Below are 15,435 nucleotides of genomic sequence, written 5' to 3'. Positions count from 1 at the left end.
TGTTCCATTAATTTGTCTGTTGCGTGCCTCACCTATTCGTTCCATTTGAATCCATTATATTCTGCATGAATGGCGGTTAATTGGTGTCACCTTGCTACTGTAATTAAGATTTTGACAGTCTCTTTAATGGAGCCCCGTAAAGTGTACTCAAACTGCTCTCCCCAAGGGTACACACATGCACATGCACACACACCTGCACACACACACACACATAGTCATACACCTGCACATGCACACACATATATAGTACACCTCTGCACATTGTTCTTACTCCGTTGGCAGGGAACGATATCCAGCCGAGCTCAGCTGTCGCTGTCCTTGTATCCATCACTGTCTCTGTCAAACAAAAGGAGATAAAGACAGGGAGAGGAGGGGGAGGAGGGAGGGAGAGGGGGGAGTAGGGTAAGGAAGAGGACAGGTATGAGTTTAATTAACAGTCAGGTCAGACGCTGAGTTAGTATTGTACAGTGATGCATGTCATTAATATCTATAAAACACCTTTTAAAAACTCTATTTAATGCTTCCTCCACCTTTCTTTCCTCCCATCTTATAATTGAATAGATAAGTGGCCACAAATAAACCAGGCCTCTTGTTGTGCTAACACAGCGTAAAGTGACTTTAATATGACAATATGAATATAATATATATATATATATATATATAATATCAAATTCAATCAAATCAAAACAAACATGATGTAGAAGTTACGTATTTCCATCCATAACACATCACTTAAAAAAAAAATAAAAAATTATATGAATCTGTGTTTGCTTATAGTATGTCCGAACTGTAACACTTGTTTCAGTGTAAAAACAAAAAACAACAACAAAACAACAACAAATCTCAACCAGATTGATCCTGTAGAGATAAATAGGTTAAATGTATCATATAGTTAATGAAACATTGAAAGGCTGTTTGCTAAGTTACTTCATCTAGCACAGTAATAGTTTGCAACAGAAAGGTATTTACACCACTGTAAGAAAAAAGAAAGCTTTAAAAAGTTCAAGTTAATGATCAGGAGTTGATAAGTTACTAAATATAAGAAGAAGAAGAAGAAGAAGAAGAAGAAGAAGAAGAAGAAGAAGAAGGGGCTAGGAAGAGGAAAACAGAAGCTGATAGCAGCGCTAAGACCAACAACAAGTAGCAAAAAGCTAGCTCAGCAACAGTAATGAGCAAAGCTGCTAGTTTGTTAAACAGTCAAACAGTTGGTTAGCTAACTTGCTAGATAGCTAGTTAGTTCGTATTTTAGTTCATAAGTTGTTTGGTTAACTTGTTATTTAGTTAGGAAGGTAGTCAGACAGCCAGTTAGCTGCTAGCTTGTTAATTACTTATCTAACAATTTGTAAGGTAGTTAGTTTGTTAGTTTGCAAGCTAGCTAGTAAATTCTGCATTTTGTTGGTGAGTTGGTTAGCTTGTTAGTTTGTTAATTTGCTAGTTGAGCAGTAGCAGCAGAAGCAGTAACAGCCACAGTTAGCACAACAGTGGTTATCAGGGTGAGAGACAACAGTCAGTGAAGCCCATTAGCAGTGCTAACAGTCATTATCATCAGATATCAGTTTAAAGTTCAGTTAGCTGTTCAGGGCTACAACTGGGGTTAGCTAGCTGCAAAATTAGCAAAAATGAAACACACAGCAGTACTTACAGGTGCTAACAACAGACAGCAATTAACAGCTAGATAGAAATCCATAACCAAAAATTCCAGTTAGCATTATCAGTAGTAAGAAAATGATAATTACAAAAAAAAAAAAAAAGGAAAACAAGGTGGTGACCTAAAGCAGTATGCTAGTACCTCTTCAGCTAGTTGCTAATGGTTCCTGCATGTAGGTTGCCAACAAGGTATCATGAGCCATATCTTCCAAATTACTCAAATTCTGAGGTACAAAAAGGCTTATTCCTTCTTTTCAGTGGACAACTAGGTAATTTCAACTATCTCCAGTCCCTGAGCTCAGCTTAAATTGTCCTGAATCAGTCCCTCCGCAGAGCACAAAGCAGAAACTGATACAAGCTTTATCCCCTTATCCAACTCCTGATGGGAAATAAATAAGCTGAACAGTTGGTCAAAGTAGCATTAGAGGGATTAGAAAATGTAATGTGATCATGGGTCGCTTACAACAACATGTAGACAATAGGAGAACCATCAGCCATGAGCTGATTCTCCTCTGTTTATATCATGAAGCTGTCCTTCACAGATTGGTCGTATGAGTCAGTGTGAAATAGTGTTCTGCTGGATTATACAAATTATATTAAGAAGAGTGTCAAAATGGATCTATTCATTTACAGTTCTTTAAAATACTGATCAGACTGAAATATTACCTCTTTAATAGTTTAAAGTAGTGAAGAAATCAAATACTTGTGTCATAGAGGCAATTTGTTTAGATTAAATAATAATTACAGTGATATTAATGCTACCCAGTCAGCAGCAGTTATAGCTAAACAGAAACCTCTGTTATGTGAATGTGTGTAAGAAGCTCTGGATGTCAGTTATGGTTTCATGTCCTTATCAGAGCTCCACTATCACCTGCTACAGTAATTTCCCGTACAGACCCCCCACCATGATACAATCACAGTGGGTGACACACTGACACACTGTAGTACAACACCAAGCTAGCTGTCCTTTCTCATCATTTATTATTTCATTATTGATTTATTTATTATACATTAAAGGCTGTTTTCATTTTTTTTTCTTTAAGCTTAACTTAATCTAAATTAATACTGATATTAGTATTCTTCTAATAATGGATTCTGTCTTTTAGCTTAGCTGTCGAGCTTTAGCTTGAGGTAAATATATAAGGTAGGGTGTGATGTGAAAACACCTGGTTGACAGCACATAGCTGCAAATTAGCCCGGGGGGATTTCATTTGATCTTGTTAGCAATTATATCAAATGAAAACATGAAAGCTAGGTTGAAAATAACATGACCCTGAAGTCATTAAGAGGAGTTTCAAGATACTCCAACGCAAATATAATACTGTAAGCACTCGAAATCAATGCCAGTGTTGTAGCTCTTGAGTCCAGAACTTGAGCATTGACTTAGAAAATGTACAAGACCATAATAAAGACCGTGTTCTTGTTCTCATGAGTTGTTTTTCTGCAAAATGCCGTTAATTCATCCAGTGATTGAACACAATGACATGTGTTTACCAGCATACAGGCTCATGTATTGTATTGTTTAGCAGCAGTTTTACCAAGAAGTGCCATGAATTATGAGTTTAGTTCCAAATGAAAACAAGAGTAGTGCAACATGTTTGATTTGTACGGAAGCCCCAAAAGGCCACGATTTTATTCAAAATATTTTCTCCATTTTCCCGAAATAACAACCTATTTTTCTTGTTTTCTTGAGGAAACAAAGCTTTGTTTTCTCTTGATAACCAGATAATTTCTTCCAACAATCTAAAATCCAAATCAGCAGGTAAATACCGTCATTAGCCACAAGACAGCATGCCCACCTCATCAACTAAGGTAAGTGATGACGATTTTGTTGTTTCTTTGTGCTCAAGTTACTTTCTAAATAGGAGCTATGATTGTTTGATGTTACCAATGTGTTCCTTTATTAAAAAAGTGTCTGCAGTGTCTCTTGTTTTCTGGAAATAACAGGGAAATACAGGGTGGGCCAGAAAGATTTATCCATCGTTTTTTCAGCACTATCCAAAAATGCTTGCAGACAAACATAACAAACATTGAACAGAGTTTCTATACTTTATTCTCTGTCACCAAAAAGATTTACATCTCAATATGGCCGCCCTTTGCCTGGAGATGACCTGGCACTGCCTGGCATGAGCGCAGCACTCTCTGCATCAAGTTTTGACCATGACTTCATCAGAGCTGTCTTCAAAGCGGTGACACTGCTGTGAGATACTCTTGAGACCTGCCTCTCCAGGATAGACCAGATCGCAAAGTCCATTGGATTAATGTCCGGACTTGACGGAGGCCACATGTTCTTGTCCCAGAGGCCAGGAAAGTGCTGACTGCAACAGGCCTGTGTGACATTGGATGTGTGAAGACATACTGGTTTCCAAACCCATAGGTTCACCAAGGCAACACTTTTTCTTCAAGCATTTGAAGCTACACCTGGCTGTTCACTTTCACGCCCTCCTGAATGAAGACCAAAGGAGACTTTGAGCCATCAGATGTAACAGCAGCCAACACCATGACTCCAGCTGCTTCTGACGACCAAACAAACGGTGAAGATCTTTTCATCAGACCAAACCAGGACTTTGTCTGTGGCACTCTGGATCTCCTGCAGCATCACTTTCCCTGTCAAGCTGTTTTTTCTTAGAAGCAGCTGAAATCAGTTGTCTGTGTTGCATTTTTAGTGCTTTCAGTCCGAGATCCTGTTTGAAGATTCTTCTCAGTGAAGTTCTTGAGATGTTCACTTCCTTTGCTCCTGCGAGGATTCCTTTGGATTCTCTTCCTCACCATCTCAACAACCCTTTTGGTCTGGACTGAACGTTTACTTACAGGGATTGGCTTGCTGGTGGTATTGCCAGTCTCCTTGTATCGTTTCATGACGTTGTAGACAGTCGTACGACAAACATTCACCTTTTTCATGATTTGCATTGTTGTCAGTCCAGCCTCCTTCAAAGCCACAACCTGGTCGCACTTATCCTTCGATCCTTTACTCGACAATCATTAGGAGTAAACAAATGAACTCAGGTACATCAAAAGCTATGCCTTCTAAGAGAAACTATCCAAAATTTTAAGTTTCTAGGACAAAAGCTAAGCAAACAAAAAGAGATATATGATGAGTAAACCTTTCTGGCCCACCCTGTTAGTCTAGATCTCAAGAAAACAACTGCTGATGCAGTGGCGTCGTTAGGCCTAATTTGAGGGGCTGAAGCCCCCCCTAAAATTTCATCATTAGTAGTGGAAGGAGATAATACTTTGATAGTAGAAGCTAGCTTAACTAATGAGGTAAAAACGACTCACAAAGGGCACTCAAGACCGTTTGGAGGGCTGAAGAGTTTATCTGATGAGGCAGAGACAGGCTAAACTTTCATATTGACTCCCAGCGTTTGAGCTAAGCTAGGAGCGGTTTGTCCGTCTCCTCTTCCTTGTTACTGGACGGACAGTCAAAAGATGGAGTCTATCTTCTTGACATGGACTCAGGAGTAAAGCAAAGACACAAGAAGTCTTTATTTAAGCCATCAATAAAGAATGGATATCAGGAAGATTTTCCAAAAAGTAAGTATTTATCACTGATGGTAGTTAACAATTGACTCCAGCCCCCCGCTAACAGTAGTTTATGATTATTATTATCATCATATTATTATGATGAATATAAATATAATGATACATTAACAATAGTCACTCCGCCATCCCTATTGATCTGTGGGAGTCAGGGCAGAGGAGCACAGGGAATGAGAGGGGAGAGACCTCCACTGGAAAGGTGAGTCTAAAGATAGAGTCATTTGTCTGAAGGACACTGAAAATAAATAAAATAAAATTTAAAAAAGTAAAATGGTAAAAATGAGATAGCCTAACTCAGTGGGTAATAAAAACAGCTAAAGCAGAGCAGGTCATAGAATTAGAAGTGATAGATCTGGTCTAAAAAGGAGAAATAAAACAGGTTAAGAGGATTTAAATAAATAAAATAATAACAATAAATTATACTAAATACAATCAGCTGAAAGACAGACTAAAAAGGTAGGTCTTGAGTTTACTTTTAAAAATATGAACAGTAGGAGCTACCCTCAGGTCTTGAAGTAGGCTGTTCCACAGATGGGGGACATAATAATAGAAAGAGGCTTCCCCAAGTGTTTTAATTCTAACTTCAGGTACCATTAAAGTCGACTACCTGATGACCTGAGAGCCCTACTTGGCTCAAATGATAAAAGCAAATCTGAGAAATATAAAGGAGCAAGACCTTTAAGAGATTTTAGACTAATAAAAGAACCTTCAATTCTATTCTAAATCTTTTCTAATTACTCATGTGCCAAAATTTTATCAATCTGACTTCAAAATTCAAAACTATTATTGTGTTGTCAGCGAAAGTCATGGCCTCTATGTTGAGCAGTCATTAACTCTATGTGTTGTGTTTCGTTTGTTAAACATTTGATCATTTGTATCTCTTGGGGCTGAAGCCCCCCCTGTCCCTAAATCCTAGTGACGCCCCTGTGCTGATAACTTGTTATATCTTTATATATATATAAAAACTTATTTGATATGTTATTTTTTGTAAATCTCCAACAAACGCTCTTGTTTCTTGGTCAGCTGGGTTTCACAGCGTCAGGTAATCTGCATACATCAGAATTAATTTATTCACTGTTGGACTTCTACTCAAAGGGTCACACATTGTTCTTTTCAGGCGTTTCTTCACTCTCCTGCTTTACCTGTCGGTGCAAATGAACTGCTGTATGCCTAACTAACGGTGACACAATGCAGCAGGTGAACTCGCTAAGACACTCAATCTGGCGTACGTTTGTTGGCTCTCTGACAACACAGACCCTTACATGGAGCCTTTTCTAATAAAACATGGTGAGAAGATTCGACGACATCGCACCACAAGGCAGCCGCAGGCAAACATCCCCCCCTTGATTCCTGACATGCTCTCCTCCTCCTGCACTCTTTCATTCTGTCACCCTGCCTCTCATTATCTTCACTCCTCCTCCACCTCCTCCTCACGCCCTCCCCACCTTCATCCTCTCCTCCACTCTACCTCCTCGCCTTTTATCCCCCCCTCTACCGTTGGTGCTCCTGTTTTAGTCAGAGAGCTAGCCTAATTATGGCAGAACCCGGTTTGCAGCTGCCCCTTGGGATGTAGGGGCGTTAGGGGAAAAATGAAATGCTTGTCACACCAAGTATGAAATTCTTGGACCAAACGGTGACAATTGTCACTATCTAATTTGTAGCTCCAATGCGTTTAGTGGCATGTTGTCAACAAAGGTTTTCAAAAAAAGATCCACAGCAGAATATAGACCCAGTTTATTCCTGCCTTGCATATTTTGCCGGCTCAGAAGCCTTTGAAGTTGGGGCAAAAAAAAAAAGAAAAATGGTAATGCAGAGAGCGATCCACAATGTCGACGGAGGAGCTGTTGGAACAGCTCGTGTAGTCTTACGAGCTCTCCCTTCCAGCAAAGTCGTGCAAGAAGGGATTTGATTCAAGGCTTTGCTTGAAGAAAAGAACAATGGCTGTGCACTATCCTACTCCATCATTCCAACACATTTCTGCTTCAGTATTAGGGGAATATTCTCTGGGCTATTTTTGCACACAACACACAGACTTTGCCTCTAATACGTTTATTGAAAATTGATTGCACTATCATGCTCAGAACTCTGGGGAGACCTCTGTGATTCATCATTTCCCATTATTACACCCCGCTCACAGCTTGAGCACTGTGACCACGAGCTGGCAGAGTAATATGAGGGTAAAAATAGGGAGGCGAAGGATCTTTTTAACATGTTTCATATGAAAAATATGTAAATTCTAACAAAAGGTGTTTTTTTCAGCCTGTAATTAAGGCAACAGTTTGTAGCTGTTAGTAATATGCAATCACTTGTTTGGTTGTTTTTTATTAAGGAAGGGGCCTAAATGAGAGTAAAAGGGAGCTATAGACGAACTATTGAAGAAAAATAAAATACAAACAATAAAATTTAAATAAGTGAAACCCTCATTTAGATAAAATACAGGTGGGTATAGTGTGAAAGAAGCATTACAATCAGAGATGCACGACTAGTTCACCAGTAAGTTCACGGAAAATGCTGTTTAATACCCTGATTGAATGAGAAAAGTATCTTTAGATCCTGAACTGTTGGTTGAAAAACAACAAGAAAACACAACAATATCGAGAAATAAATTTGAGATCATACTAAAATACTGAACTGCTCACCAAATGATACTAATCTAAGAGTTCAGAAAACATTTTTCTATCTGTCTTTTGTTTCTGTCAGCATCGCCACAGGGAAACAAGAAAACCGCTCTGGGTTGTGTCAAAAAAAAGCAAAACATGAATTTATAAAAAATAAATAAAAATACTCACTTTAGAGTTTTCTTCTGCCTCATACTTAGTAAAAGAATAACAATCTGATTTTACAGGATAAACACTCATGAGCACTTTCACCCTCTGTTGTAAGGACGCTACTTTTGCCAACTCCAGTGTTAAAGACAGATTTTGCTTTTCATTGCTAAACTTTGAGTAGTATCATCATTAAAGGGACTTTGGAACTTTGTGTCATAAATGAACCTTATGTTTTCTCTGGAAAAGTCCAACCTGACCCCTGATACTGAGGGCGTATTCAGACCTGGACTGTTTGGTCCACTTTAAACGGACCAGGGTTCGTTTCCCACGCTGGTGCAGACTTTTCATGCAGGTGTGAATAGACACAAATGAACCCTGGTGCGGACCAAACAACCGGACCGAGACCCACTTTTTGAGGTGGTCTCAGTCCGCTTCTAAACGAACTCTGGTGCGGTTCGTGATTCTCCGGCGCAGGTCTGAATACAAACCAAGGTCCATCCAAACTAACTACAGGATACATGCGCCTTTTGGGCCTATAAAGCCACCGTAACCTCACCGTCTTTGGTTCATACCTGATCCTCCGTCTTCTGTTTAGCCACGCTGTTGCTAGCATGTTGTGGGTCAGGACACGCAGAGCATAGCGCATTCGTCTTTGCTGTTCCTAAATTGTAAACGGTGTTGTTAAGCTGCTTTGAAGGAGCTGCTCTTGAAACTGAAAATGATTTAGCAGCTCTAATAAGAGCACAAACACACATGTTTACCTCCATTTCTGGGTCTGTATTCTGTGTGCCGCCCTTTGTCAGTGCTGTCTAATGAGAGCACTGATCGTCACACGTGTGGATGTGTTTACAGAATATAGTCCACTTGCAGAAAGTACAATCTGAATACGAACCGCACCAAACGAACGAAAAAAATAAAGTCTGCTTTTGGTCCGGACCAAACAAGTGGACCAAAGGACTTTTCCGGTCTGAATACAGCCTGAGACATAGCATTCAGAAATAACCAGTTTTGGCGCTAGATTGTGAACAGGAAAATATTTACCAGAGTGACAATAAGATAATATTTGCCCCTCCAGGGACTTAAAGTTTCTGACATTTTCTGCTCCAAAACTAGAGCTGAACGATTTTGGAAAATAATCTAATTGCAGTTTTTGAATATTATCAATTGTTTTTTTTCGGGGGCATTTCTCTTCTGCACTAAGTCATTCTACAGTATGACCGACATGACAAATGATACTGCCAACATATAAACAATTCATTTCTGCACATTTTAATTGGAAAAAGAAGAAGAAAAAAATATAAAGGAACATTGTGAAATTTTACTGACTCTCAGTTGTCAGAGTAACAAAATATTCAGGTTGGTATGGCTCTACCAGCCACAACCATCTAAAAGCTTCAATAACAAGAATTAAGATGGTTATAAAACTGCTTAAACATTTCATGTCTGAGATTATTACAGCAGGGTGCCACTTAAGCACCTTCTTACTCTCTCCACTGCAAAGATTCACACTCAGCGTCATGTTTTATAGTTAAAAAAAAAGAAGAAGCAGGTGGGATTTTGTGTACAGTTCAAGATCAGCGAGAGGTTACATGTACCATCTTGTCCACAGTGGGGCACAGAAACCAAAACTGAGACTTGTAAGAGTTAAAAAACGGGAGAATCCCTCTTAAATAAGAAGCGTTGACAGGTTGATCCACGCTGGATCACTCAGCCAGACACAGGACAGGAGCTGCTAATTTAATATGGGCGAGTCCAGAGTGGTCTGTGGGTTTAATACTGTCGTCTAGACACCACTTCAACGTCATAGATGTAAAAGGCAAGAGCATACACGTGAAAAAAGTGGTGATAAAAGCAACACAAGAATTATGTTCCCTAATAACTAATTACATTTATGAAGGAGTAATTCTATTAGTATTTCAATTACTTTTTGGGGAAAGTAACAAGTAACTACAACTAATTCCTTTTTCTATAGTAATTCCCCCAATACTGATCACAAGTGATGTCAGCAACATGTCCAAACCGGCTGGAGAGGACGGGCTGATTTGATCAATATCACTTTGAATGTCATGTCTTCTTTGGAAATTTGTGAAAAAAAAAAATAAAAAAAAATAAAAACTAAAAAACAAAACAAAATTGCTTTAGGTAAAATTTGTTAAAAAAAAAAAAAAAAAAAAAAAAAAAAAAGATTAAAAAAAAAAAAATCTATGCATCTTTTAGTTTCATCAAGACCTGAATGATCAACCCACACGCTGTTTGCACCCTTCAAAAATTCTTTCAATTTTAAAGCACGAATACAGGGTGAAAGCTTGAAACAATTGTTTTTCTTACAGTTGTTTTGTTGGGGGGACCCCAGGAAGACTAGCAACCACTTTGTGGAAGCTAATGGGGATATGGATAAAGAATAAAGCGTCATTCTCAGTTGCAGAGTCGCAGCCAAGCTTTGGGAGTAACGGATAGGATAATTGGGACACAAAAAAAACCTAACTGTAATCTGTTACAGTACAGAAAAATATGTGATGAGATTACCAGTATATTTGGGAAAAAAAAGAGGGGATTATTTCTGTCAACTTTGTAAACTACACTGTTTTGTAGGCAAATTAATTTAAAAAAATAATTTAAAAAATTAATTTCTTTTTCTTTTTCTTTTTTTTAAAATTCAGTATATGGACACCTGATTTGTTAAAAGTGTAAACGGAGATTTTACTGTTGTATGTTTTGCTAAAAAATACACAGAGCAGACGACACATCTTTTATGCTCTCTTGTCTTTGTGTGCATGTTTGGTATTGAAGTGATATTTATTTTTTAAAAGGTAACTTGTAATTGTACTAAATTCAACTTTGAAGAAACCCTCCCAATTCTGGTTGCAGTTGTGTTTTGAACCAAAAAAAAAACTAAAATTGGATGAGAATCACTTTATTCGCCAATAAATATTCATTTAATTGAAAAGCTCTGGTTCTTCTGCTCTTTATAGGATCATAAACTGCTCACCCTGAAGAATAAAACAACAAAGCCACACTTTAGCAGCAAACACACCTTCTGATTTCTCCTTATGGAGGAACAGAAATCTACGCCGTGCTTATTAGAGTGCTTCCATCATCAGTCTAATTAACAGCACACCCCACACACCTCTCCGTGTATAATAGGGTATACACTGCGATCAGCCTAATTACTTTTGACATATTGGAGGCTGTGATCGCAGTGAGCCCACCTCCCCCGCAGTGGTGCACTTCCTAAACCAAACGCTCCACCACAGAAACCTAAGCAGGGTCGTTTTACTGCAGAGGAAACAGCAGGTAAATCTGCGCGATGTTGTTGCAGTCAAAGAGGTGGTTAAAGCCTGTTGTGGCCCAGGAGGGAGAAATAAAGGTATTTCCATCACAGGCGCCGAATTAGGTGTAATTTAAGTGTTTTCCAGCCTTTCTTTCTATTTATATGTGTGTGTGTGAGAGAAATAGATGTTTAAGCACCAGCGCTGGTCGCCATGAGGCAGGTGAGGTCAGTCCGTCTTGTGTTAATTGGCCTTGTGTGTTCCAGCTGTGTTCGACTGCTGTTCAAAGATCTACGTTCCTTTGACTGTTCGTGTGTGTGTGTTTTCCTCCAAGGTAAAAAAGAAGCAAACCCCGGCAGCAGTAGCTCACCCGTAGCACACAAATAACACGCAGACATACACACAGAAGCCAAACACACGCTAAAAAGACCTCCTGGAGTGAGAGACGTCACGCCGCCCCGCAGAGACAGTTGTTGACCAATCAGGCGTTAAAGTGGAATGACAAAGCGTCACGGAAGGACGACTCAGTCGAGGAACAGATGTGCACTTGCTCAAATGGAACACGCATGGAGCTGCAGAGAGACGTGTTCGCTCTTATGCACACAGAAACAAACTGAAAGACTCGTGCAGAGCTGCTCTTCTTGAGCGTAATTTGGAGATGATTGTGTCTAAAATAGTTCCCCTCATCAGCCTCTGCTGTGTCTCAACCCTACCTCCTTACACTCCCCTCTGGATAAACTTTGTCTGCTACGCAGTCTGCAAAGTCCCACCTGATAATTTCCAAGCTCGACATCAATCTGAAGCGCTGGCTAATGGGCTGACCCTGTGGTCTTAAAAGAGACGGCTCAGCAGTCCAAAAACACATTGGATCAGCAAAAAACGGACAAAACTATGCAACAACAGGAGATTTACACAAGGAGGTGTAGATGTTGTTGTTGAAATTACTATCCTGCGAGAACAGTACAACACCATCATGTCCTAGCTTGGAGAGACACTGTCTCCTTGACTACCTGGTTTGAAAGCCTCAAACTGCTTAATTAGAAACTAAACTTCTGATCAACTTATTGTAACTCTGTCATTGTCTTCATTGTCATTTCCCACAGATTGTCTAGGTCTGGGTCATGGGGGCAGCAGTGCCATCACTAAAGACCAGTAGCCTGTGTCCCTGGCCACCTCTACAAACTTCTCTGAGGGGATACTGAAGCATTCCCAGGTCAGTCGCCAGTGGCCCAGTGTCAGATGGGGAGTTTGACTGGGGCGGTACACCTGTCAAACAATAACGCAGGTGACCTAAGGCGAGCTCAGGGAGGACGGAAACCTCCCATGGAGCTGAAGGGTAAAAGCTCACTTGATCTTGATTTTCAGTATAAATACTGACTGTGAAAGCGGGGCTTCACAATCCTTCGGACATTTTGGGTTTAAGCGGGTTTAAGTTTAAGAGGTTAAGGTTAAGAGGTGTCAGAAAAGTTACCACCGAGCTCACCCGTACACAGCCCTGAGGAGTTTAGATGAAATCTTCAGAAAGGACATAGACCTATTTTATATTTATGAGGGGCCCCTTTGTTTTAAACACATATCCTCCTGACTACCAGGAAAAAAAATATTGTCCAACACAAAGATTTTAAGATACCCCAATCTTTGTGAGGTTATTAGAATACTGAACACATTTTTTTGGAAAAAAAAAAGTTTTTTATAATTCAGATATTATGTTTATTACTAGTATATTACAATGCTAAAATACAGTAAAAAATATTCAGACAATGTTCAAATGTGTTGTTCAGAGTCCCATATAAAATATGCCACCAAAATTTCAAGCGAAAATTTGCTTATTAAAAAGTTTTAAACACTTAATTTTCCTCTTCTCATAAATTGCACTTCCACTGATGGATGCCATTTTCCTTAATGATAAAGAGAAAGGTACCAAAGCCCCACTCTTTAACATTTGGTATCATTGAAAGCCCTAAATGTCCTCTGTAGATGGCATGAGGAGTTTATTCAGTAATGTGAAGTAAGTGGAAGATATCTAGGTTTACAAATGTCCTCCATAGAGGACAAATTTGAACAACTGGTAGTCAGGAGGATATAAAACCAAACTTCTGATCAATTTCTTGTAACTCTGAGAGTGTCATTGTCTTCATTGTCATTGTCCCTAGCCACTTCCGCCAGCTCCTCTGAGGGGAAACTGAGGCGTTCCCAGTCACCATGTCCTATCCTAAAACACCTTACCAAGGAGGCATCCCCACCCGATACCTAACCACCTCATCTGGCTCCTATCGATTAGGGGGGAGCAGCAGCTCTATTCTGAACCTCATCTCTAATGGCCCTTTTCCACTAGCATTCCTTGGCCTTACTCTACTCAGGCCTACTCAATTTGCAGCTTGTTTCCACTAGCCTGGTATCTCCTAAAACAATTTAGTTTTAGTACCTTCTCCGCTCTGATTCCAAGCAAGCTGAGTCAATACTAAAAGATGACGTCATCGACTGCCGGCTACTGACTGATCGGATACTGTCATCATCGATGAGTTATAAGCGTGACGCCCAAAACAAGATGCCTGCAGTCTTCTTCTGTTTTCATCTTTCATTTGGTTTGTGACAAAAAGCCACAGACCGAGCAGCAAGTATACAGTTACCTCCAAGTCCTCCATTGTTTGCGATTGCTGTGTCGTGCTCAAAACGACGTGGACTCAGTGTCGCCCAGCTGTTTTATGGTGACCCCGCGCCCCTGGTGGTCAAAGAACAGGGATAGTGGAAAACCACCACAAAACAAGTAGAGTAGAGTCGGACCAAGTAGAGTAGTGCCAAGGCATGCTAGTGGAAAAGGGCTATAAGGCTGAGCCCAGACACCCTGTGGAGAAAGTTAATTTCAGCCGCTTGTAGCCGCAATTTTGTTCTTCTGGTCACTATGCCCAGCTAGTGGCCATAAGTGAGGGTTGGAACGTAGATTTGACTGGTACTCATAAGCAAGACCCCGAGATACTTGAACTCCTCCACTTGGGGCAAAGACTCTCTTTCAACCTGGAGTGGGCAGTCCACCCTTTTCCTACTGAGAGCTCTTCTGTTGTCGCCACCTTCTCATCATGGAGGGGTATGCGTGCCTCAATGATCCTAGGAGCTATGTTGTCAGAGGCAATTGCCCCTGGTAGGGTCTCCCAAGACAAACTGGTCCTAGATGAGGGGCCAGACGAAGTGCAGTCAAAGACCCCATATGATGAGTCGTACCAGGAATCAGTTCACCCTGGCCGAAAGGTCAACTGAGCCTCGCCCTGTAGCCAGACCTTTACCCATGGGGTCTAGTTGGCGGACGCCTTGGCGGAAACTGGCTTTTGGGGCATGGAACTCTGAGAGTGCTCATTAGAAAACCTGAAGTCCTGTTCATGGATTTATGAGCATGTAGAGAAAGTAGTCTTAAAGGGAAAGTACCCCTTTAAAGCAGGCTGATGCAATACAGAGTGATTCATAAGACACATTTTAAACACAGACGTAAAAAGAAGCCAAACCGGCTGACACGTCCTTTTTTTGTCCTGTCCATTCGTCACTAATTGGTTTTTAAACAGACGTTTTCATTGAAAACGCTGACTCAGCTTTCAAACAGCCTAGACACAAAGAGGTGAAGCTGTGGTGGGTTCTGCACCGGCTGACTGTTTCTTTCAGTATTGATTTTGAAGTCCTGCTGTTTGTTTCTAAAGCTCTTCGTGGCCTTGCTCCTCCATAAATCACTTCTATAATTTAACGTTCCCGTCAGGTCACTTAAAGGCCTTTGATTGCTTCTCTTTCAAATGTTGCTCATGTGTCTGAGCTGCTTCTGTCAGGCTGACTCAAAAAGAGAAACCTCAACATATTCAAATCATCTCATGTCAGTGAATCAACAGAAACTCCGGCTGAACGACGGAGGTACGATGGGGGTGGATTGTATTTGGCACTGTTACGGCCCAGCTCTTTGGGGAAAAAAGGAAAGAAACATAAAATCCAGATGTGGGTGGTAAATTAAGTTATTTATCACAAAGAGAAGTGAAATTGACTGTGATTATAACAAAAGTGAGGGAACAGGCAACTAAAAGGACCCGTGGGTGTTGAACAAATCGATGAAGAATGAAAACAGAGTGGATGACTAACTTCAGTTAAGGATCTAACTTTCCAAAAAGTAAAAAGAAGAAAATGAATCCTGACTCGGCTAACAAGAAAACAGCACCCCTGAACCTGAAGCACTCAAC

At 40.2% G+C, this 15,435-nt stretch overlaps 1 protein-coding gene across 1 annotated transcript in view; it reads right to left on the bottom strand.

Annotated features, from left to right (window-relative positions):
* The window catches only part of LOC141789531 (ephrin type-B receptor 1-like), a 160,094-nt gene that overhangs the window by 103,107 nt on the left and 41,552 nt on the right, over positions 1–15,435 (bottom strand). Inside the window, exon 2 of the mRNA XM_074668981.1 lies at positions 272–336. Coding sequence (XP_074525082.1) covers positions 272–336 — 65 coding nt within the window. The remainder of the gene's footprint in view (positions 1–271; positions 337–15,435) is intronic.

The sequence above is a fragment of the Halichoeres trimaculatus genome, unplaced genomic scaffold (assembly GCF_033239565.1).
Source record: "Halichoeres trimaculatus isolate MK-OKI-2021-1 unplaced genomic scaffold, fHalTri1.1 fHalTri1_scaffold_4, whole genome shotgun sequence".
Lineage (NCBI taxonomy): Eukaryota > Metazoa > Chordata > Actinopteri > Labriformes > Labridae > Halichoeres > Halichoeres trimaculatus.
Note: the sequence above shows the minus strand (reverse complement) of the source record. Positions and strands in the feature narration are given on the sequence as shown.